Source organism: Cervus canadensis, chromosome 1, assembly GCF_019320065.1.
Source record: "Cervus canadensis isolate Bull #8, Minnesota chromosome 1, ASM1932006v1, whole genome shotgun sequence".
Lineage (NCBI taxonomy): Eukaryota > Metazoa > Chordata > Mammalia > Artiodactyla > Cervidae > Cervus > Cervus canadensis.
Window position 1 is genome coordinate 16112623 of NC_057386.1, and position 26254 is coordinate 16138876.

A 26254-nucleotide genomic window follows, 5' to 3' on the forward strand; every position below is an offset into this window, starting at 1 on the left:
CTGTCAAACTATTTAGTCCACAAAAAGTACAAATTCTTACCTAATTTTTCAGAGAAGCGTTCCGTGTTGCTCATCATAGTATCAACAAATTGTTTAAAATTCACTTTTTTTGTTTCTAAAGGGAAAAGAACACATTTTCTTCAGTATTAACTTAAAGATTTATTGCGATAAATACTAAATTATGTAAAATAAGTTATATATTCAGGGAGATAACATCATTATATCCATCAGCTAATACTAACCACTAAAGATATATGGGTATAAGGGGGGAAAGCAGTTCAATTTACAGGCAAAAACTAAGCCCTGAAAACACCAAGAAAGCTTATCAAAAATCCCTCTAGTCACAAGTGTACAACGTTTTTAACTTTAAACTTATATTATCTTGACTTGACCTTGCAACAACTCAGTAAATATGTAGGCAAAGAATTAATATGCTATTTATACATGTTAAAAAAACATGCATATATGATATGATTTCACAACAGATAATACAAAACCAGGAATTAGAAGAGAGCTCTCCTGATTCTTGACTTCTTCTACATCAGGCTAACATTTATACTAATATCTTTACTCAAGCATGCTACTGAAACAATTAAACATTTTAATAGTAACTTTATACCTTAAAAATTCTTCATAATATCCCAATGATAATGAATAAAACATTTCTAAGAATTTTCCAGGGCCTGATATAAAGATTTTACATAAATATGGCGGGTTTTTTATAATCCTAGTCCTTTGCTTACCCCACTGAGAAAAAAAAATTCTAATACACTATAAAAAATACAGCACAGTATACTTTCTATTTTCAAGACTAAATATTCTTGAGTAGTTTACTTCAAAGAGCACCAAATCACTTTATATTCTTAGCCAAATCTATTGAGACAAAAGAAGTGAGACCTTGAAAAATTCCGGGGGAATTCAGAGTTAATTAAGATTTACATTCCCTGACAGGAACACATAAATTTTCTAAAGGAATAAATTCTGTTCTTTTATTTTATTATATTTGATACCCCGTAGCTCAGATGGTAAAGAATCCACCTGCAATGCAGGAGACCTGGGTTTGATCCCTGGGTTGGGAAGATTCCCTGGAGAAGGGCATGGCAACCCATTCCAGTATTCTAGACTGGAGAATCCCCATGGACAGAGGAGCTTGGCGGGCTACAGTTCATAGGGTTGCAAAGAGTTGGACACAACTGAGCAACTGAGCACACACACATACATACAAAAAAAAATATTTGAGACATATATTCATTACGAAAGGTTTCTCTGGTGGTTCAGGTGGTGAAGAATCTGCCTGCAATATGAGAGACCCAGGTTTGATCCCTGGGTTGGGAAAATCCCCAAGAGAAGGGAATGGCTACCCATTCAGTATTCTTGCCTGGAGAATTCCATGGACAGAGGAGCCTGGAGGGCTACAGTCCATAGTGTCACAAAGAGTCAGACACGACTGAGTGACTGGGCACACATTAAAATCAATGCTGCCTTGAACATGTCTGCTTATACATCAGTGCAAATGATTTTCTTGGATTTATAGATGAAAGTGAATTTTTTCTAACTTTTGTTTCTATTTCTTTTTACTTTTTATTATGAAAAATTGTAAATATATTCAAAATAGAAAGTAAATGGCAATGAGCACCAAGTATACTCCCTAGATGCAAATATCAACTCATGGTCATTATTATTTTATCTATAACAATATACACTTCTCTACCTCTCTCAACCTTTCTCTTTAGGAAAGTTGCTGCTATGTTCTAGGGGCACCTAAAAGAATTGGTACCTTTATTATGAACTGTGGGCTTTGACGTAATAAAGTCGTCCTTTGTCCCACTTAATGCCTTTAGTCCTGACTTGTGTCAATCAGAGAGTAAAATCACAAACCCTACCTTCTTTTTGTTTACATTTTTGCCTAGGGGAAAAATAGTCTGAAAGACTATTAAGACTGCTTATTTCTGGACAATGAGATTTTAAGAATCTTGTACTTTTGAGTATTTTTGTACTTTTCTGTATTTGCTTAACTTTAATGGACTTTTTTTCCAATATAATCTGTAAAGTCATCACTCTGAGGAAAAGAATAGCAAACTCATCCTCTTTTCAGATATATCAAGCCAGTTTTCCTGACAACATGTCACTTACCACCAACTTCAGTCAACTCTGTGATCTTCTGAAATTCTGGCTTAGAAAGGTAAACTCCTAAATTTTGAAGACAAGTGTTCAGATCCCCATAATCAATATTTTCATCTTTAATTTTATCAATAGCTTTAATGACATCAGTCAACACTGAAAATAAAGCAGTATGCAAATAAGTATTAAATATACGTCAAAAAGAAAACACCAATAGTAAGATGAATTTTGGTTTTAACATACCAACAAAATATTAAATATTTCACAAATGTTATATATGAAAAGCATTGTCAAAATCTTTAATAATATGAACATTAATAAGTTATAAAATCAGAGTATGAAATACGTGGAGAAAAGAGAAGAATCAATGAACTGAAAGACAGCAAAATCACCCAATGAACAACATAAAGAAAATCAGTTCAGTTCAGTCACTCAGTCGTGTCCGACTCTTTGTGACCCCATGAATCGCAGCACACCAGGCCTCCCTGTCCATCACCAACTCCCAGAGTTTACTCAAACTCATGTCCATCGAGTCGGTGATGCCATCCAGCCATCTCATCCTCTGTCGTCCCCTTCTCCTGCCCCCAACCCCTCCCAGCATCAGGGTCTTTTCCAATGAGTCAGCTCTTCGCATGAGGTGGCCAAAGTATTGTAGTTTCAGCTTCAACATCAGCCCTTCCAATGAACACCCAGGACTGATCTCCTTTAGGATGGACTGGTTGGATCTCCTTGCAGTCCTAGGGACTCTCAAGAGTCTTCTCCAACACCACACTTCAAAAGCATCAATTTTTTGGCACTCAGCTTTCTTCACAGTCCAACTCTCACATCTATACATGACTACTAGAAAAGCCATAGCCTTGACTAGACAGACCTTTGTTGACAAAGTAATGTCTCTGCTTTTTAAAATGCTATCTAGGCTGGTCATAACTTTCCTTCCAAGGAGTAAGCGTATTTTAATTTCATGGCTGCAATCACCATCTGCAGTGATTTTGGAGCCCAAAAAAATAAAGTCTTACACTGTTCCCACTGTTTCCCCATCTATTTCCCATGAAGTGATGGGACCAGATGCCATGATCTTAGTTTTCTGAATGTTGAGCTTTAAGCCAACTTTTTCACTCTCCTCTTTCACTTTCATCAAGAGGCTTTTTAGTTCCTCTTCACTTTCTGCCATAAGGGTGGTGTCATCTGCGTATCTGAGGTTATTGATATTTCTCCCGGCAATCTTGATTCCAGCTTGTGCTTCTTCCAGCCCAGTGTTTATCATGATGTATTCTACATATAAGTTAAATAAGCAGGATGACAATATACAGCCTTGACGTACTCCTTTTCCTATTTGGAACCAGTCTGTTGTTCCATGTCCAGTTCTAACTGTTGCTTCCTGACCTGCACATAGGTTTCTCAAGAGGCAGGTCAGGTGGTCTGGTATAAAGAAAATAGATTGAAATAAAAAAGAATAGAGTCTCAGGGACCTGAAGCAGTATAAAAAAATGATCTAACATCGTAAAATCAGAGTCTTAGAAGAAAAGAGAGACAACATGGCCTAAAAGGTACTCAAAGAAATAATGGCTAAACAATTTCCAAATTTTTAGCAACAGATGTGAACCTACAGATCCAAGAAAATACATGAAACTCAAACAGGATAAAGCTAAAGAAAACCATGTCAAGACACATCATAAGTAAACACAGAGAAAAAAATTTGAATCAGTTCTAATGAGATGGATGAAACTGGAGCCCATCATACAGAGTGAAGTAAGCCAGAAAGATAAAGACCAATACAGTATACTAACGCATATATATGGAACTTAGAAAGATGGTAACGATAACCCTATATGCAAAACAGAAAAAGAGACACAGATGTACAGAACAGACTTTTGGACTCTGTGGGAGAAGGCGAGGGTGGGATGTTTAGAGAGAACAGCATTGAAACATGTATATTATCAAGGGTGAAACAGATCACCAGCCCAGGTTGGATGCATGAGACAGGGTGCTTGGGGCTGGTGCACTGGGGAGGGAGGTGGGAGGGGGGATTGGGATGGGGAATACATGTAAATCCATGGCTGATTCATGTCAATGTATGGCAAAAACCACTACAATATTGTAAAGTAATTAGCCTCCAACTAATAAAAATAAATGGAAAAAAAAGTAGCTAAAGAAAAATGACAACTTACCTATAGGGGGGAAAAAACCTAATGAAGATTTCCCTCAGAAACCATGGACACCAGAAAGAAGTGGCACCATATTTTTCAAGTGCTGAAAGAAAAGAACTGTCAACCCCAAATTCACACTTAGAAAAAAAATATCCTTCAGGAATTAAGGGAAAATCAAGATGTTCTCAGATGGAAGAAAATGAAGAGAATCTGTTGACAGTAAACTGATGAATGGTTAAATGGAAGATGTTTAAACAGAAAGAAAAGGATAAAACAAAGAACTCTGGAGTATCAGGAAGGAAGAATAAAAAAATGGTAGGCCAAAATATGGGTAAATATAGTAGGCTTTCCTTCTCTTAAGTTTTTAAATCACATTTGATGGTTGAAGCAAAAATTATAAAACTGTCCAGTATGCTTTTAAATATATGTAAAAGATATATATAAGACAATTATATCATACATAGGGGAGGGTAAAGGGACGTAAGGATAGACAATATTTCCATACTTCATTTGAACTGGTAAAATAACGACATCAGTAGACTGTATAAGTTATGTATATATAATACCTGAAGTAACCACCAAAAAGAGATACACTCTAAAATAATATAGATAAATCAAAATGGAATTCTAAAAATGGGCAAAAGATTTGAATATATACTTTACCAAAGACACCTGGATGGCTAGCAAGCATATACAAAAATACTCAATATTATTAGTCATTAGAGAAATGAAACTTAAAAGCAAAATGAGATACCACTACACACTTATTATAATAGTTAAAATTTACAAAAAAAACAAGTGTTGACAAAGATGTGAAGAAACTAGAATCTTTATACATTGCTGCTGAGAAAGAAAATGTTATAGCCACTTTGGAAAACAGTTTGGCAATTTGTTAAAAACCTAAACATAAATTTACTATACAGACTAACAATCTTTCTCCTAGGAATTTACCCATGAGAAATAAAAGCATATGTCCACAGAAAGACATGTATGCAAATATTAATTTCATTACTACTGATAAAAGTCACAAATTAAAAAAGTCAAATGTCTATGAACTTGTCAACCATCAACAAAACAGAGTATATCTATAAACTGTAATATGAATTTATCCATAAAAAGGAATGAACTATTGATACTTACTACAACATGAATTAACCTTAAAAACATTATGCAAAATGAAGGAAGCCAAGTATAAAAGACATGTTATATGATTTAATTTGTATTAACTGTCAAGAAAAGGCACAATCATAGAGCCTGAAAGCAAATTAGTGGTTGTCTAGGGATGGGGTGAAGATTAATTACAAATGGGCATGAAAGAATTTTCAGTACTGATAGAAATGTTACAAACTGGATTGTGTCTACTTCTGGGTATATAGCTAAAAGAATCAAAGTAGCAGCCTAATGAGGTATTTGCATACCCATTTGTATAGCAGCACTATTCACAACAGCCAAGTGGTGGAAGAAACACATGTGTGCACTGACAAATGAATAAGCAAAATGTGGTGTACACACACAGTGGAATATTATTCAGCATGAAAAAGGAAGGAAATTCTGACACATGCTACAACACAGATTTTGAGGGCATTATTATAAACAAAATAAGCCAGTCACAGAAAGACAAATGCTATATGATTCTACTAGGGTATCTCAAGTGAACAAATTCATGGCAGGAATACACAGAAGAACTATACGAAAAAGATCTTCATGACCCAGATAATCACAATGGTGTGATCACTCACCTAGAGCCAGACATCCTGGAATGTGAAGTCAAGTGGGCCTTAGGAAGCATCACTACGAACAAAGCTAGTGGAGGTGATGGAATTCCAGCTGAGCTAAGCTATTTCAAATCCTAAAAGATGATACTGCTAAAGTGTTGCACACAATATGTCAGCACATTTGGAAAACTCAGCAGTGGCCACAGAACTAGAAAAGGTCAGTTTTCATTCCAATCCCAAAGAAAGGCAATGCCAAATGTTCAAACTACCACACAATTGCACTCATCTCACATGCTAGTAAAGTAATGCTCAAAATTCTCCAAGCCAGGCTTCAACAGTATGTGAACCATGAACTTCCAGATGTTCAAATTGAATTGAGAAAAGGCAGAGGAACCAGAGATCAAATTGCCAACATCTGTTAGATCATCAAAAAAACAAGAGAGTTCCAGAAAAACATCTACTTCTGCTTTATTGACTACACCAAAGCCTTGACTTTGTGGATCACAATAAACTGGAAAATTCTTAAAGAGATAGGAACACCAGACCACCTGACCTGCCTCCTGAGAAATCTGTATGCAGGTCAAGAAGCAACAGTTAGAACTGGACATGGAACAATAGACTTGTTCCAAATCGGGAAAGGAGTATGTCAAGGCTGTATATTGTCACCCTGCTTATTTAACTTATATGCAGAATACATCATGCAAAGTGCTAGGTTGGATGAAGCACAAGCTGGAATCAGGACTGCCAGGAGAAATATCAGTAACCTCAGATGTGCAGATAACACCAGGGTTAAGGCAGAAAGTGAAAAGGAACTAAAGAGCCTCTTGATGAAAGTTAGAGGAGAGTTTAAAAGTTGGCTTAAAACTCAACATTCAGAAAACTAAGATCATGGCATCCAGTCCCATCACTTCACGGCAAATAGGGAAACAATGGAAACAGTGACAGACTATTTTTTGGGGCTCCAAAATCACTGCAGATGGTGTCTGCAGCCATGAAATTAAAAGAGCTTGCTCCTGGGAAGAAAAGCTATGACCAACCTAGACAGCATATTAAAAAACAGAGACATTACTTTGCCAACAAAGGTCCATCTAGTCAAAGCTATGGTTTTTCCAGTAGTCATGTATGGATGTGAGAGTTGGACTATAAAGAAAGCTGAGAACAGAAGAATTGATGCTTTTGAACTGTGGTGCTGGAGAAGACTCTTGAGAGTCCCTTGGACTACAAGGAGATCCAACCAGTCCATCCTAAAGGAAATCAGCCCTGAATATTCATTGGAAGGACTGATGCTGAAGCTGAAACTCCAAAACTTTGGCCATCTGAAGCAAAGAGCTGGTTCATTAGAAAAGACCCTGATGCTGGGAAACACTGAAGGCAGGAGAAGAAGGGGACGACAGAGGATGAGACTGTTGGATGGCATCACCAACTCCATGGACATGAGTTTGAGTAAGCCCCGGGAGTTGGTGATGGACAGGGAATCCTGGAGTGCTGCAATCCATGGGGTCGCAAAGAGTCGGACACAACTAACTGACTGAACTGAACTGGAGCATGGGGTTCTTGCCTGGGAGAGATTTATGGAGAAAGGAAGAGCAGCAAGCAAAATTATGAAGAAGTGAGGACCCGAAGCGTAAGAGTTTAGACTAAGAAGAGCAGCTAAATTTTTGAGGTAATGACATGACAAAAATTGTGTTTTAAGAAAATTGGTGTTGTAGTTGTGTACAGGAAAAAGTGGAGATTGAAGACAGAAAATTAGGATACCATGGCAGTGATCCAGGTTTTTTAGTGCCTTTTATAGAATAGCCCATGTCTAATTTTTCTCAACCTGGACTACTAGGGCAAAAAGGAGTTAAGAAATTCTGAAAAAAACATAAGTTCATATAACCACCCCACCCTAAAATCAGTTACTACAAAAAATAATTTTCTTCTATAATTCTGAAGAAAATCTTTTTACCTGGATTCTGAGAGACCAAATAACAGACATCATTCACAGCCTTAAGGAAATCTGAAAAATCCAGCATTCCATTAACTATAAGAAATGATTCAGAAAAAGAAAGAAAAAGACTCCATTAGCAAATTTATCAGCAGATTCACTAAGCATATAAGATAAAAGTACAAACTAAAAATGTGACTAGAATTAACTGACAGTAGAATACCATAGTCTACACACAAGAGCAGTCATGTGGTAGTTCTATTTTTAGTTTTTAAGGAACCTCCATACTGTTCTCCATAGTGGTTGTACCAATTTACATTCCCATCAATGGTGTAGGAGGGTTCCCTTTTTTCCATATCTTATCCAGCATTTATTGTTTATGCACTTTTTGATGGTGGCCATTATGACCTGTGGCTCCCTTAATAACAAGCTTTGAATGGTCTGTAAAAGTAATGCGTTCTCTATTATTTACTTCTTTGATTCAAGTATCAAACATAGAGTGCAAAAATATATATTTTTCTAGGTTTCTGCTATTGTTCAATAGTCCAATCATGTACAATTTCTCTAGCTACTTAAAGTGTAATTTATTAGGGTTTTATTTTTATGTCCTTGAACAAGAGTGATGTTGAACCTATTTATACATAATTATTGACTATAAGTGTTACATTTTATGTGAAATACTTATCCATGTGTTTTTCCTTCTTTTCTATTTCATTATTTGTTATCTATTGGTATGAATTCTTTACACATTTTGTAAACTAATCATTTGTCAATTGTGTGAATTGCAAATATCTCCAAGTTTGTAACCTGTCTTTTCACTTTCAGGTGTCTTTTTAAATGTGTGTGCTAAGTTGCTTCAGTCATATCCAACTCTTTGCGACCCAATGGACTGTAGCCTACCAGGCTTCTCTGTCCATGGGATTCTCCAAGCAAGAACATTGGAGTGAGTTGCCATGCCCTCCACCAGGGGATCTTCCCAGCCCAGGCAATGAATTTTAATATAATTAAATATATCAAATATATTAATCTTAAACATTTTTTGCTTTAAGAAATTTTCCCTATCCCACGCCATTTCATACTAAGGCAACTAGCAAAAATTAAAAGTCTAAAAATATCAAATGTTGATGACAGCATGTCATAAGCCAACCTAGTAATCAATCAATTCAGTCATGTGTATCTGAGGCCCAATTTTTTAATATCATTATTGTAAATGTGCATAGAAGTTTTTTTATAACATTTTAAAGTTTAGCTTTTCTATCATTTGTAATCAATCTGACCATGGCAAACCTAGATAGTGTATTAAAAAGCAGAGACATTACTTTGCTGACAAAGGCCCATATAATCAAAGCTATGGCTTTTCCAATAGTCATGGATGGATGTGAGAGTTGAGAAGAAGGCTGAACGCCGAAAAATTTATGCCTTCAAACTGTGGTGCTGGAGAAGACTCTTGAGAGTCCCTTGGACTACAAGATCAAACTAGTCAATCATAAAGGGAATCAGTCCTGAATATTCCTTGCAGGACTGATGCTGAAATTCCAATACTTTCGCCACCTGATACGAAGAGCCAACTCATTAGAAAAGACCCTAAGGCTGGGAAAGATTGAAGGCAGGAGGAGAAGGGGACGACAGAGGACGAGATGGTTGGATGGCATCACTGACTCAATGGACATGAGTTTGAGCAAACTCTGGGATATGGTGAAAGACAGGGAAGCCTGGTGTGCTGCAGTCCATGGGGTCGCAGAGTTGGACACGACTGAGTGACTGAACAACAACATCTAACTTATGTCCATGACTGTAGACCCCCTAAACTAATAATGAAAACACAAAAACTTACCATCAATATCAATAGTCTTCAGTGCCTTTCGCATTTCTGTGTCACTTATAGAGATCTTCAAGATGCGATGGATCATTGGCAGATCATTCACATAAATCTTACCACCTCGAATTTTACTAAAAATTTTACAGGCTTTCTGAAGTGCTGAATACACATAACAAAACAGTTAATTAATTCAAGGGAATAATCATTTATTCTCCCCATCCTCTCCGGGGTCAGGGCTGAGGTGCAGGTGGGGGACAATCACTAAAGAAAAAGAGGAACAAATCTTTCTGTTCCAACTCTTTGCTTTAACATCAGTCTTGTTACTTATTTGGGTATGTCTGGAGCCAGTGACCTCTAAGCCTATGAGTTTCTAAAGAATTCTCAGAAACTATCAGAAAACTCACGCAAGGTTCACATAAGCAAAGGCTTCCACAACTTATCCTGGGCATGTTAAACCCTTCTCTGCTTCCTTATAACTTGTGTGTGTGTCAGTCAAAGCTCTTGGTATTCTGACTACTTGCATGTCAGTATCCTTCAGTTAAACTCTCAGCTAATAGAGGGCAAGATTTTTCATTCTTCAAGTCCCAGAATCTACTTCAGAAGAGATTCTCAAAAAATGTCTACTGAACTAAACTGGGTTAAATTCACCTTGTTTTCAGAAAAAGAGGCAACAAATAATAATGATAAATACCAGAAAAAGACTTTTAAAAAGACACTAATGACTTTACTAATAGAAGTTTCACTTCTGGAAGTTTCTGGAAACCAGATTTCAGTGAAGTAGGAAGTAAATACTAAAGCAGTACTAAAGAATGTTCAAACCTTTGGACATTTGCACTCATCTCCTGTGGTAGTGACATCATGCTTAAAATCTTGCATGCTAGGCTTCAGCATTACGTGAAGCAAGAACTTCCAGATGTCCAAGCTGGGTTTAGAAAAGGCAGAGGAACCAGAGAGCAAATTGCCAACATTCGCTGTATCATAGAGAAAGCAAGGGAATTCCAGAAAAACATCTACCTCTTTTTCATTGACGGTGCTAAAGCCTTTGACTGTGTCGATCATAACAAACTGTGGAAAGCTCTTAAAGAGATGGGGATACCAGACTACTTTATCTATCTCCTGAGAAATCTGTATGCAGATCAAGAAGCAACAGTCAGAACTGGACATGGAACAACAAACTGGTTCCAAACTGAGAAAGGACTATGACAGAGCTGTCTGCTGTTTATTTAACTATAAGCTAAGTACATCATGAGAAATTCTGGGCTGGATGAGTTACAAGCTGGAATCAAGATAGGCAGGAGAAACATCAACAACTTCAGATATGCAGATGATACCACTCAATGGCAGAAAGCAAAGAGGAACTAAAGAGCCTCTTGATGAGGGTGAAGGAGGAGAGTAAAAGAGTTGGCTTAAAACTAAATAGTAAAAAAAACTAACATCATGGCATCCAGTTCCATTACTTCAACCTGGATGAAGTAATAACCAATGCCATGGTCATGAACTTGGGCAAACTTCGGGAGATGGTGAAGGACGGGGAGGCCTGGCATGCTGCAGTCCATGGGGTTGCAAAGAGTCAGACACAACTGGGCAACTGAACAACAGTAGGAAGTAAACAGTAATTAATGAAAACAGCTCTTTCTTTTTTTTTTTTTTGAAAACAGCTCTTTCAATAAGCTTCTCTGAAAGAGTATAAAGTTGACAAAGCATCGTCCCTAAGGAAGCAGAAGAAAATAAAATTGAAAAAGAGAGAAGTGAAAGGATCCGTCTTGTGAAAGCGACTCTTTCTCAATGAGACAATACAGAAGGCTATGGATTTCATTTATAGTCAAGGAGTTCAGGAAGATTCTGCCAAACAGTCTTTATTAACTCTCTATGAAAAAGCAATGTCATCTTTTAAGAACTGAAGGACTAGGTGATAGGATTGAAGATTTGAAGAGAGCAATGAAGATGTGAAATAAGTACAGGAAGAAACAGGAGAGGGATCTGATCAAAACAAAAGGGGATACCAACTGGTGCTAAAGGCAGCTCAGGCTGGAAATCATATATTCACAGGGGCACCAAATGAGGCAGTCTATGAAATAAAATTGTAAAATAAAAAGAACTATAAGTATAAGAGACTGTGAGCAGAGAACAAGACAAGAACAAGAACAAGTCTGAGGTTTCAACATTATAACAATGATCAAATTGTGGACATCAGGGTTGGTGAGAGAAATGGAAGTAATAATTAGTTTTAAAAAGCATTGTATGAGTATTACATGAATCAACCACTTGGACACTAAAGATGTCTTTAAAGACACTAAAGATATGTGGCCCTGCCTCTCCAGAAAGACTAACCAGAATACCTGGAAAGCTACTTGGGGTCAGTTCTAATACTCCATCTAGACAAGGGAGCTAATTCATATCTCCATCCAATGCTGAGTTGTAGCTCCTGGTTCTGCCTGACCAGAAAGCCTGACCCAAACACCCATGAAGCTATGCAGTCCAGCAATCCTCGAACGGAGAGTCCAGCAAGCAGAACTGGTCATCCACAGAAAAAGTCAGTGTCCTGCTTTAGCCAGGGAACTTGGGGCACAGGTCTGCTTGAGTCAAGACCACAAACAAAAAGCCTTTCCAGCCTTGGAGCTGGTTCTCCTGCTTACCCAGAGAGAGGAAGTAATTCACAGCCCAGTGCACTACTGAATGGAGCTTCTGGCCCTGCCTGACCAGGAAGCCTGGCCTGAACACCTGGGAAATGACTTGGTCCAGCAGTACCTGAGCAGATAGCCTGGCTAGTGGGTCTGTCTGCTTGTAGAAACAAGCCAGCAACTGCATCTGGCCAGGATGCACAGATCTACCTGATTAGCTCCCCAAACAAGAGTCTTATCAGCCTTGGAGCCTGTTCTGCTGAATATAAACTCCAATCCTATTAACTAGGAATCCTAAACAGAGCTCCTGGGAATCTCAGTAGGCCACCCTGAAGCCTCTATTACATTGGCATTTGAGCAGAAAACCCAACCAGCAACTCTGCATCTGCAAAGCCAAGATGGTGGCTTTGTCTGTCCAGGGAGTTTGGTGCAGACATCTGTCTGATTTGATTCCCAAATGAAGAGCTTTACCAGCCCTGGGGACCTGTCCTTCAGTCCCAACCAGGCAGGAAAGGTAATTTATAGCCCCACTGAAAACTGAATAAAGGCTCCAGTCCAATTTGACCGAGAAACTTAACCATAACTCCTGAGAATCTCTATACACCATCTTGCAACTCCAATTACAATGGCACTTGAGATAGGCCCACTGCTGGCCCTACCTGTCTGCAGACAGGATGGTAGATCAGTAGACCAGGGAACTTGGTGCATATTTCTGCCCAACTTGATACCCAAACAAACCTTGCAGGTCTTAGGGCCTGTATGGTGCTTTGCTCAACAAGGAAACTAATTTATAGTCCCACACACTGTTGAACACAGCCCTTTAGCCTGCCCAACCAGGGGACTTAACCAGAGCACACGGGGAGCTGTATAACCCATCCTATAGCCCTCTTTACAGTAACAGTTGAACAGACAGCCCAGCCCAGGGTTTTCTCTGTCTACAGAGCAAAACTGGGGTATCTAACTAGGAAACTCAGTGCTGTCTAGCCTGATTCAGATTTCCAAACAAAAAGCCGTTCATTCCTTTGGGACCAGTTCTATTGCCCTGCAAAGCTCAAAAGTTAATTCATAGCCCTGACTACTAGTGAGTATAGAACCCGGTCCTGATTGACCAGAGAACCCAAGCAACACAGAACCTTTCCTGTAGCTTCATTTAGGGGACAAACCAGCAGTTCCAGCCAGCTCTTCTCAACCAGTGCATCCCCTCCCCAATCTTAGAACATGAGCTGTGGCCTAGCCCTAAAAGAGACTCTGATAGCAAGACCCAGCTTCCCAAGGACATTACCAGTTAACACATCCAGAAACAGAAACTAAGCTGACTGGTGAAAAACTGTCTCTACTAAAGCAAACCAGTAATATCTGGAAAAGGAGGTCACTTACTCAAATGTAGATGCCAACATAAGGAATCAAAGATAATGAAAAATTACATAAATGTGACACTACCAAAGAAAACTAATAAAGTTTCAGTAACTGGCCCTAAAGAAATGGAAATCTATTAACTGTCAGCCAAAAAACAAGAAGCTCAAGAAAGAAGCAGAAAATATTAAAGAAAAGAAAATAAGAAGAAATCCTAGAACTGAAAAATACAGTGAATTGAACAGGAAAATTAAATAGCTTTAAAAACAAACTGAACCACATAGAAGAAAGAATCTAAAAGAAAGAATATTTAAAATTACCCAGGCGAAAAAAGGCAAAAAAGAGCAGAGAGATCCTATAGGACTTACAGGATACAAACAAAAGAAACAATATCTGCATTACAGGAATTCCAGGAAGAGAAGACAAAGAGAAAGAAACAGAAAATATATTTTAAAACAACAATGGCTGAAAACATCCCAAACTTGGGAAGATAAATGGACATTCAAATCCAAGAGGCCTAAAGGATCCCAAAATAGTTTGAACCCAAATAAGGTTACACAAAGACACTTTATAATTAAACTGTCAAAAGTCAAAAACAAAGAAAGAACTTTGAAAGCAGGGAGAGAAAAGAGACAAGAGAATCCCGTAAGGCCACTGGCAAATTTTTCAATAGAAACTTTTCAGACCAGGAGAGAATGTGATGATATACTCAAAATACTGAAAGAAAAAAAAAAAAAACAACTATCAAGCAAAGAAACCTACCCCTTTAGAAAGTCATCAAACTTGGAAAGAAATAACTTAAATTGTCTCTTTGAGAACACAGAACACATAATCAGGAAATTTATTCAAGAAATTCTGAAACCTATTATTACCGCTTAATTCTTCTGAGTAAAAGCGTCCTTCAGGTACTTCATCATATAGTGTCTGGTAAAGATTAGAAAGTTTTTCATCTTTCCTGTCAAAGAAATAGCCATATCAGAAAGCAAGAAAACAAAAATAAAACAAAAAACCCACAAAACTTTTATATCACTTTGTGATATATAATATTTTGCCATTAAAATTTAGCCTGAAATTCTCATCTCTTACACTCCATAAGAACCTTTCTTTAAAAACTGTCCAGGTGATAATAAGTTATTACATATTCTGCACCCTAGAATCCTCACTTATTTCTTTTAGGTATATCTCTATGGAGCAGATTTACCCTAGTCAATATGTAATATCTCTTGACTGTGGTCCACTTTTTCCTATTCCTAATTCAACTTACAGCAAATTTTATAGAAAGTTATTATAAGATTTCCCGGGTGGCTCAGCAGGTAAAGAATCTGCCCGTAATGCAGGAGACACAGGAAATGCAAGTTCGATCCCTGGGTGGGGAAGATCTCCTGGAGAAGGAAATGGCAAACCAATCCAGTATTCTTGCCTAGGAAATTCCAAGGACAGAGAAGCCTGGTGGGCTACAGTCCATGGGGTCACAATACAGTCGGACACAATTTAACAACAACAACATTATAAGATAAATAAGAATATCTTTAAACAGTCAAAGAACCTCAGATCCCAAAACCTGTTGATAAAAACATCTTAAAAAGATGATTCATCTGATTCCATAACATGGAAATCACAGGATGTTGGTGTTGGAAAAAATATTAAGAGTCCATCTAGTACAAGATTCTTATACAGATGTGGAAACTGAGGCCCAGAAATACAAAGTGAATTCTTTAAGAGTCTAAACCAGCATGTGAAGTCCATCAGGACTCAACTCTAAGCCTTTCAATTCCACATGCAGGGCTCTTAGTGCCACACCATCCTTCCTAAGAGCAGTCTTAGTTAGCACAAACTATTTGGTCTACTTTCTGTAGAAGGGAGAAATGAATGTTGTAGAAAAATCCCAAATCTGAATCCAATATTTAAAAAAAATACAATGATTTAAATACCGAATAACTGAGGAAGACTTATCAAGAGGTGACAAAGTCTTGTGAATGCTGTACTGACTTGGCAACTTGCATAAAGAGCTTTCTTTTCTAGTCATCTTCTCCTTCACAGACAAAGGAGCAACCTAGAGCCAAATGCAAGAACATCTGTGTCTCAGATCACATTGGTAAACTGGCATTCTTGAACAATAAATCCCTTAAAACATAATTAATCATACCTAGGCTCCAATCATACCTATACCCAATTACTATACTTCTAATATAAAATTACTTTTTGTAATTAAATTACAGCTTATAATACTAAAATTTTAAATAAACTACATCATATTCTTTGACAAAGCCACATTTTTCTTAAGTATGCAACATCATCTCATAATTAATGCTGTGTCCATTTATAGTAATGTATTTTACAAAAGATAGCAAATCTATGGTATAGTGAAGACAAGACTATCAAACTCTAGGCTACATATACAAGTTTTGACTATATAAGTAAAGTAATGTGAAGAATCAACACAGTTATTTAAATAATACAGGTAAGTGTGCTTTAAATTATTCTTATGGTTAAGAAAACTACCATAAACATTGATAAAAATAACACTGCATGTATAAACATAGTTGAAAAATGACAAACAGCTTAGGCAGATAGAAAAATGTCACTTTAGAAAATAAGAACTGAATTCTAGGTGTCTTCAATTTCACATGGCTCTATGGAAGGAACCTAGAGCCTTGACTTTTTTTTTTTTTTTTGGCTGCACTGTTCAGGTTGCAGGATCTTAGTTCCCCAATCAGGATTTGAATCTCAGGCACACTGCAGTGTAAGCCCAATTACTAATCACTGGACCTCCAAGGAATTCACTGGAGCGCTAACTTGTAAAGACCATGCAGGATCCAGAGAGGACTCTCAAACCATACAAGACTGACAGGAATATGAGTTAATGAGTGAGAATCAAATAAAACAACAAACAGAAGATTTCAATCTCCCAATGACTTCATATCTAGATTTATCAGATATCAATTCTAAAATAATTATGGGACATGAGCAAATAATATAAGGCAAATTTTAAGAACTAAATAAAACTTCAAAAAGTAAAATGTATAGACATTAAAATTTCAGTAGATAGGTTAAACTGCAGATTATATTTGGCTGGAAAAAAGAAAAGTAAACAAGAAAGTAGATGGGAGAAATTACTCAGAACAAAATAGAAAAAAATCAAAAATATGAAGCAATGTTAAAAAACACAGAAAACAAAATGATAAGGTCTAACACACATCTAACAGAAGATACAGAAGAACAGAATAAAGAGATTAGAGGAGGGAAAATAGTCTAAAGATAACGGATTCGCGTTTTCCAGAGTTGAAGACATGTGTTCTCAGCCTCAGTTCAGTTCAGTCACTCAGTCATGTCTGACTCGCAACCCCATGGACCACAGCACGCCAGGCCTCCCTGTCCATCACCAAATTCCTGTAGCCACTGCTGAGTTTTCCAAATTTGCTCAGCCTCAGGAAGCAAACAAATATCGAAACAAAGGAATATATACTTAAATATATCATACAGTGAATGTAGTAGGTTCCATAACCCCACTAAGAGATGTCTATATCCTAATCCCTGGAAAATGTGAATGTGACCTTATTTGCAGAAATGGTCTTTACAGTGTAATCTCAAGTTAAAGACCTCAAGATGAAATACACAATGATGTGCTTATAAGAGAAAAGTCTGAACTACAGACACAGGGGAGAAGGCCATATGAAGAGCAACATGACGGCCAAGATTGAACTTATGCTGCCAAATGCCAAGGAATGCCAGAGTCACTGCTACAACAGCAGAAACGTTAACAGAGAGCATAATAATAAAAAATGCTGGTCTGATGGATAAAGAAGGGGAACAATTAATATTCTTCTTGAAAGGTTCCATGTTCTATTGATATTTTTAAAGGAGTTAGAGTAGAAAGAGAAGGTGCAGGAGGAATAGGGTAAAGGAGCTGGAAGAAGAAGAAATATTTAAGATTATGACATTTCAATACTTGGACTAAAATGTAATGGATTATTTGAGGGCTAAAGAAAATATTTGAAAGCAAAGCAAAAATATTTGCAAATCTTTATTTACCTCAGTTCTTCTAGTATGAAATTGTACTTGTAAACTCTTCTTCCTCCTGCCTTTTTTTCCTCCTGAAAAGTCAGAGGATTTTTCTTCTCCGAGTAGGAACATTGATGTCTCATACCTAAATTACACAGAAAATTGGAGTAATTCCTGAATTGATTTTTTTTTCTTGATTCTTCTTCTTTTGTCATTTATTTATGGAAATTTTCAAACACAGACAAAAGTAGACAGATTAATGTGATGATCTCCCCATGTTTCAGTAATGACCCATCACCCAGCTTCAATAATGAACAATCTTATTTCATCGATATTCTTATCCCTGCTCTCATTCCTTATTACTTTAAAACAAATTCCAGTATCATATTGTTTCATCCATAGGATTTTTATATGCATTTCTTCAAGGTGTTTTTTCTTTTAAAAACATTTAAAACACAGTTATGAAACCAAAAATCCCCAATAATGTCTTAATATCATCAAATACACCTGAACCTGTATTCAAATTTCCAATTGTCTCATAAGTGTCAAAATTTTTTAACACTTTACATTGGGATTCAATAAGGTCCCCACATTACAGTTGGCTGGCATGTCTTTTAGATCTTTTTCCACCTATAGGTTCTTCCCCCATGTCTTTTATTATCATTATCATCATTATTGCCAGCTGTCTTAAAGATTTTTCACAGTCTAGATTTTGCTGATTTTATTGCCAAGATTGTAGGAGTTTAAAGACTCAATGTGATTAATATTCTACTTTTTTAGAGGGTAGTTGGAAGGGGTTATATAGGTGATGGTATTTTCCCATCAGGAAGCATATAAGGTCCAGGTAACTCTCTATTTGTGATATTAGCAGCTACTAATAACTATCTGCAGTAAATCATCAGGGACCACAAAATGGTTACATTCTAAATCTAATATCATTCCTTCTTCACTCATTAGCTAAAATATTTCCATAAACAGAAACTTTCTCTCACGTACTATTTGCTTACCCTTTGGTACAGTTCAGAAAGGCAAGATCATTCACTGTTTTTCCCTTATTTATCACTTTCCATAACAGTGACTTTGCTCACCTGTAACCTTCAACATTAAAAAGCAGAGACATTACTTTGCCAACAAAGGTCCATCTAGTCAAGGCTATAGTTTTTCCAGTAGTCATGTATGGATGTGAGAGTTGGACTATAAAGAAAGCTGAGAGCTGAAGAATTGATGCTTTTGAACTATGATGTTGGAGAAGACTCTTGAGAGTCCCTTGGACTGCAAGGAGATCCAACCAGTCCACCCTAAATGAGATCAGTCCTGAGTGTTCATTGGAAGAACTTGATGCTGAAGATGAAACTCCAATACCTTGGCCACCTGATGAGAAAAACTGACTCATTTGCAAAGACCTTGATGTTGGGAAAGATTGAAGGCAGGAGGAGAAGGGGAAAAAAGAGGATGAGATGGTTGGATGGTATCACCAACTCAATGGACATGAGTTTGAGTAAACTCCAGGAGTTGGTGATGGACAGGGAGGCCTGGTGTGCTGCAGTCCATGGGGTCACAAAGAGTCGGACACAACTGAGTGACTGAACTGAACCTTCAACAATGACAAAATGAATTTTATATCATTGTGAACACACTAATTTAAATATATTAAATTCACTTTAATTCCATGCAATTTTACCCTTATTGATGCTCTAATTTTCTAATGTGGGTTGGGAAGGGGTGAGAGGCTTTTCAAGTGGGCTCTTGATCCATCTCTGGTAGCAGTCTTTGTTAGTTTCCTCATTTCTGGAAGACAAGATGCTCCAAGCTCATTTGTACACTTCCTTTCCCAGAACTGCTATCACACATTTCTCCAAAGAAATGGTTCCTTTCCATAAGAAATGGTATTTTAAAGTCCAAGCTAGATTCTGAACTATTTTTTAGCAATTACTCTGCTTTCTTATTTCTTGGTTTTCTCTGTTTATGCCTCTTTCCCCCCTCTTCTTATTGAACTGTCAAGGACTTTTGTAACACAAATATATACTCCACAAACTATACAATAGTGAGATCAATAAAATAACCCTGAAATGAATTTGAAAAAGAAGAGCTTTTGGAAATTTCATACTTTGCTTTAAGTAATCCAAAGTAGATCGAATTTGAAAAAGAAGAGCTTTTGGAAATTTCATACTTTGCTTTAAGTAACCCAAAGTAGATCTAAATTTCAAGGACAACCCTAAAATTATTTTGTGCTCTGGGATCTTGTAGACTAAGAATGATTCTAAGATAAACTAGATTCCAAACTTGTCTGCACAATGGCATCACCTGAGAGCTTCAAAAAATTCTGATGCCTGTGTCCAATCCCCCAATGTTGTGATTTTAATTATTCTGGAGACTGAGCTGATATTTGGAATTTTTTAAAGATACTAGGTTTTTGTTTTCTAAAGATACTAGATTCTAACACAGAGAATAAATTGAGAATCGCTATGGCAATACCTTGTAGGCTGTTTCTACCCAGAACTCATATCAACTGGGCTGTAATCTAGTACTTCAGAAGTAACACCTTATTCTTCCTTGTATGTAAAACTAAAAACTCTTTAGCAGAAATGATTCCTTCCTTTTAGAGTAATCTCCTATGCAAGGGCTGCTTAGGTGATACACAGAAAAATGACTAGATTGAATCTACAACATCTTTAGATAAACTTAGCACTAAGCAAAACTGTGAAATAAAGGAAATTTTTATCATGCAGCCTACTCCCCTTTCTTAGTAGGTACCTTGATCTTTTGACATTGAGAGCAAGCTCAGTCGCCCAATTGTGTCAGACTCTCTGTGACCCCATGGACTACAGCCCATCAGGCTCCTCTGTCCAAGCAATTTTCCAGGCAAGAATACTGAAGTGGGTTGCCATTCCCTCCTCCAAAGGATCTTCCAGACCCAGGGATCAAACTGATGTCTCCTGAATCTCCTGCATTGGCAGGCAGATTCTTTACACTGCACCACCCGGGAAGCCCCCTTTTGACATTATACCCCTTTAAATCCAATCCCTAAACTTCTACCCTGAGAGCCCTATTAGCTTGCTCTTATCCCCACTGAAGATGTCCTGTGGTCAGTCCCCTCGACAGTTCTCCCCTCACAAGGCAATGACTTTACTTTGACTGTGTCCCAGAGTATAAAATACGTTTTCTATTGAGATGTAACACCCATATACAAAGAGAGACAGAAATAAAACAATTTCACAAAAGAATACTTATCCTTATTATATGAAAAGCACTATAATGTCTTTGATTCTATGCTAATTTCTTTTTAGAAAACTACTAGTAGCTACCTCTTGATTTCATGACACATAAATTAATCACAACCTACAGCATATTGCTGCTTTACATCCCCCATTCCCTTCCATATATCCGTACTGAAACTGATTTTCATATTTCTAGAATAATTATGACTTCTACCTCATTACATCACCTTTTATGTTTTATCATTTTTAAAAGTGTAACTGTGTTCTTTTAATTACAAGATAACTCAAATATTTTAGGGAATAGGAATGATTTGATATAAATGACAAATAACTAAAAACATTTGTTTCATATTGCATTCCTTAGGTGCATTGTGTCTCCCCAGGTATTAACCATTTTAAACAATACTAATGAAAGAAAGGAAAGAAACACTACTACTACGTTCCATTTCTTCCTAGGTAACAAGCTTTATTATGGTGTGCTGCGCGCATGCTAGATCACCTCAGTCACATCTGACTCTTTGCGACCCTACAGACTGTAGGCCACCAGGCTTTTCTGTCCATGGGATTCTCCAGGCAAAAATACTGGAGTGGGTTGCCATGCCCTCCTCCAGGGGACCATCCTGGCCCAGAGATTGAACCCGCATCTCTTAGGTCTCCTGTATTGGCAGGTAGATTCTTTACCACTAGCAGCACCTGGGAAGCCCCTTAATGTGGTGGCCTAGAAATGATTGTCTCATCTTTTTCCTCTAACTCAATGGAATAGTGGAAACTCCCACATGATTATCAGCCAATTTGTCAGCAGGAATCTTGCAGGCCAGGAGGGAGAGAGATGAAATATTCAAAGTGCTGAAAGAAAAAAAAAAAGAATACTCTACCCCATAAAGTTGTATTTAGAACTGAAGGAGAGGTAAAGAATTTTATAGGCAAAGAAAAGCTGAAGGAGTTCATCATCACTAGACTGACCTTATAAGAAATGTTAAAGGGAGTTCTGCAAGCTAATAAGAAAGTATGCTAATTAGTACCAAGAAAACATTTGAAAATAAAACTTTTACTGGTAAAGGTAAATAAATAAATAAACATATATATATATATATATATATATAGAGAGAGAGAGAGAGAGAGACAGAGAGAGACAGAGAGACAGAGAGAGAGTCAAATTCAGAATACTCTAATATTGTGATGTACTCAGTCACTCATCTTCCCTGGTGGCTGAGACTGTAAAGCATCTGCCTACAGTGCAGGAGACCTGGGTTCAATCCCTGGGTCAGGAAGATCCCCTGTAGAAGGAAATGGCAACCTACTCCAGTACTCTTGCCCTGAAAATCCAATGGACAGAGGAGCCTGGTGGGCTACAGTCCATGGGGTCACAAAGAGTCAGACATGACTGAGTGACTTCACTTTCTGACTTCTTTCAGTCACTCATTCACGTCTGACTCTTTGAAACCCTATGGACTGTAGCCCGCCAAACTCCTGTCCATGGGATGCTCCAGGCAAGAATAATGGAGTGGGTTGCCATTTCCTCCTCCAGGGAATCTTCCCAACCCAGGGACTGAACCCAGGTCTCCTGCATCTCCTACACTGGCAAGTGGATTCTTTACCACTGAGCCACCTGGGAATACCGAGGTATATAATGGTGTACCACTATTGTAATGGTGGAGGTAAATCACATACAACTTTAGTATAAATGTTAAAAGACAAAAGTATTAATAATAACTATAACCACAACAATTTGCTTATAGATATATAATATAAAAAGATGTAAACTGTGACATCAAAAAAAAATGGGGTGGGGGTGCTGAGAGATAAACTCAAATAAGTGAAATAAGAAATAAAAAAGGAGGTATTACAACTGATAACAGAGAAATAGTAAAGATCATAAGAAACTACTATGAACAATTATATATCAATAAATTTGATAATCTAGAAGAAAGAAATTCCTAAAATAATACAGCCTACCAAGATTGAATTATGAAGAAGTACAAAATCTGAACAGACCAATTATTAGTAAAGATATTAAATCAGTAATCAAAAACCTTTCAACAAAGTCGAGAATCAGTTAGCTTTGCTTGTGCATTCTACTAAAGATTTAAAGAAGAATTGATGCCAATTCTTCTCAAACTCTTTCCAAAAACTGAAGAGGAGGGAACACATTCAAACTCATTTTATGAAGACAGCATTACTAATGGGCTTCCCCAGTGGCTCAGTGGTAAAGAATCCATCTGCAATGCAGGAGAAGCTGGAGACGTGGATTCGATCCCTAGGTCAGGGAAGATTCCCTGGAGAAAGGCATGACAACCCACTTCAGTATTCTTGCTTGGAAAAGCCCATGGACAGAGGAGCCTGGCAGGCTACAGTCCATGGGGTCACAGAGTCGGACACGACTGAAGCGACGGAGCATGCATTACCAATATCAGAGCCAGACAAGGACACTACAAGAAAAGAATATCAGGCTAATATTCCTGATGAACACAGATGCAAAAACTCTCAACAAAGTATCTGTAAACCACATTCAACTGTACATTTAAAAGATCAGATACCATGATCAAGTGGGATTTATTCCCAGGACACAAGCATGGTTCAAGATAGGAAAATCAATAAATGTGATACACAACTATGTAGGGAAAAATCAGTGTTCCTTCTGTTTCTCCTTTATTCTCACACTACAATCACACTCACATCTGACCCCAAATGTGTGTGGGGTTTGCCCCCACCAAGCAATTCTCTGTGACACCAGATGGGTGTCCTATAAGTTAACTCAATCCTGATTCAAAGTACCTGGAGATACTTTCAGATTCCACAGGGTAAGGGCTCAGTTCCACAAGACTGCCCCACCCTACCTCAGATATCAACTGCAGGCCCATTTTTCACCTGTGCTTCTGACCAACTGGCTATATTAGTCAAATTAACAAAGATCAAACACGAAGAACAAATATTAAAAGCAGCAAGGGAGAAACAACAAATAACACACAAGGCGATTCCCATAAGCATAACAGCTGATCTTTCAATAGAAACTCTTCAGGCCAGAAGGGAATGGCAGGACATACTTAAAGTAATGAAAGAGAATAACCTACAACCCAGATTACTGTACCCAACAAGGATCTCATTCAGATATGAAGGAGAATTCAAAAGCTTTACAGACAAGTAAAAGCTGAGAGAATTCAGCACCACCAAACCAGCTCTTCAACAAATGCTAAAGGATCTTCTCTAGACAGGAAACACAGAAAGGTTGTATGAACGTGAACCCAAAACAACAAAGCAAATGGCAACGGGACCATTCTTATCAATAATTACCTTAAATGTAAATGGGTTGAATGCCCCAACCAAAAGACAAAGACTGGCTGAATGGATACAAAAGCAAGACCCCTATATATGCTGTCTACAAGAGACCCACCTCAAAGCAAGAGACACACAAGACTGAAAGTGAAGGGCTGGAAAAAAATATTTCATGCAAACAGAGACCAAAAGAAAGCAGGAGTCACAATACTTACATCAGATAAAATAGACTTCAAAATAAAGGCTGTGAAAAGAGACAAAGAAGGACAGTACATAATGATCAAAGGATCAATCCAAGAAGAAGATATAACAATTATAAATATATATGCACCCAACATAGGAGCACTGCATTATGTAAGGCAAATGCTAACAAGAATGAAGGGGGAAATTAACAATAACACAATAATAGTGGGAGACTTTAATACCCCACTCACACCTATGGACAAATCAACTAAACAGAAAATTAACAAGGAAACACAAACTTTAAATGACACAATGGTCCAGCTAAACCTAGTTGATATCTATAGGACACTTCACCTCAAAACAATCAATTTCACCTTTTTCTCAAGTGCACACGGAACCTTCTCCAGAATAGATCACATCCTAGGCCAAAAAAATCTAGCCTTGGTACATTCAAAAAAATTGAAATCATTCCAATCATCTTTTCTGACCACAATGCAGTAAGATTAGATCTCAATTACAGGAAAAAAAAATTACAGGAATTAAAAATTCCAACATATGGAGGCTAAATAACACGCTTCTGAATAACCAACAAATCATAGAAGAAATCAAAAAAGAAATCAAAATATGCATAGAAACGAGTGAAAATGAAAACACAACCCAAAACCTATGGGACACTGTAAAAGCAGTGCTAAGGGGAAGGTTCATAGCAATACAGGCTTACATCAAGAAACAAGAAAAAAGTCAAATAAATAACCTAACTCTACACCAAAAAGCAACTAGAGAAAGAAGAAATGAAGAACCCCAGGGTTAGTAGAAGGAAAGAAATCTTAAAAATTAGGGCAGAAATAAATGCAAAAGAAACAAAAGAGACCATAGCAAAAATCAACAAAGCTACCTTTTTGAAAAGGTAAATAAAATTGACAAACCATTAGCCAGACTCATCAAGAAACAAAGGGAGAAGAACCAAATCAACAAAATTAGAAATGAAAATGGAGAGATCACAACAGACAACTCTGAAATACAAAGGATCGTGTGAGACTACTAACAGCAGCTCTATGCCAATAAAATGGACAACTTGGAAGAAATGGACAAATTCTTAGAAAAGTATAACTTTCCAAAACTGAACCAGGAAGAAACAGAAGATCTTAACAGACCCATCACAAGCACGGAAATCAAAACTGTAATCAGAAATCTTCCTGCAAACAAAAGCCCAGGACAGATGGCTTCACAGCTGAATTCTACCAAAAATTTAGAGAAGAGCTAACACCTATCTTACTCAAACTCTTCCAGAAAATTGCAGAAGAAGGCAAACTTCCAAACTCATTCTATGAGGCCACCATCACCCTAATTCCAAAAACCAGACAAAGATGCCACCAAAAAAGAAAACTACAGGCCAATATGACTGATGAACATAGATGCAAAAATCCTTAACAAAATTCTAGCAAACAGAATCCAACAACATATTAAGAAGATCATACATCATGACCAAGTCGGCTTTATTCCAGGAATGCAAGGATTCTTTAATATCCACAAATCAATCAATGTAATACACCAGATTAACAAATTGAAAGATAAAAACCATATGATTATCTCAATAGATGCAGAAAAAGCCTTTGACAAAATTCAACATCCCTTTATGATAAAAACTCTCCAGAAAGCAGACATAGGAGGAAGATATCTCAACATAATAAAAGCTTTTTTTTTGTATATATATATTTTTCCATTTCTTTTTATTAGTTGGAGGCTATTTACTTTACAATATTGTAGTGATTTTTGCCATACATTGACATGAATCAGCCATGGATTTACATGTGTTTCCCATCCTGAATCCCCCTCCCACCTCCCTCCCAATCCCATCCCTCTGGGTCATCCCAG

The 26254-nt window shown here is 37.3% G+C and overlaps 1 protein-coding gene across 1 annotated transcript in view; it reads right to left on the reverse strand.

Moving 5' to 3' along the window:
* The window catches only part of EFCAB13 (EF-hand calcium binding domain 13), a 208955-nt gene that overhangs the window by 174698 nt on the left and 8003 nt on the right, over window positions 1-26254 (reverse strand). Inside the window, exons 3-9 of the mRNA XM_043464397.1 lie at window positions 17736-17850; window positions 15635-15756; window positions 14576-14658; window positions 9745-9888; window positions 7932-8006; window positions 2134-2277; window positions 41-115 (exon numbers count right to left, since the gene is read on the reverse strand). Of these exons, the coding sequence (XP_043320332.1) occupies window positions 41-115; window positions 2134-2277; window positions 7932-8006; window positions 9745-9888; window positions 14576-14658; window positions 15635-15756; window positions 17736-17850 (758 nt within the window). The remainder of the gene's footprint in view (window positions 1-40; window positions 116-2133; window positions 2278-7931; window positions 8007-9744; window positions 9889-14575; window positions 14659-15634; window positions 15757-17735; window positions 17851-26254) is intronic.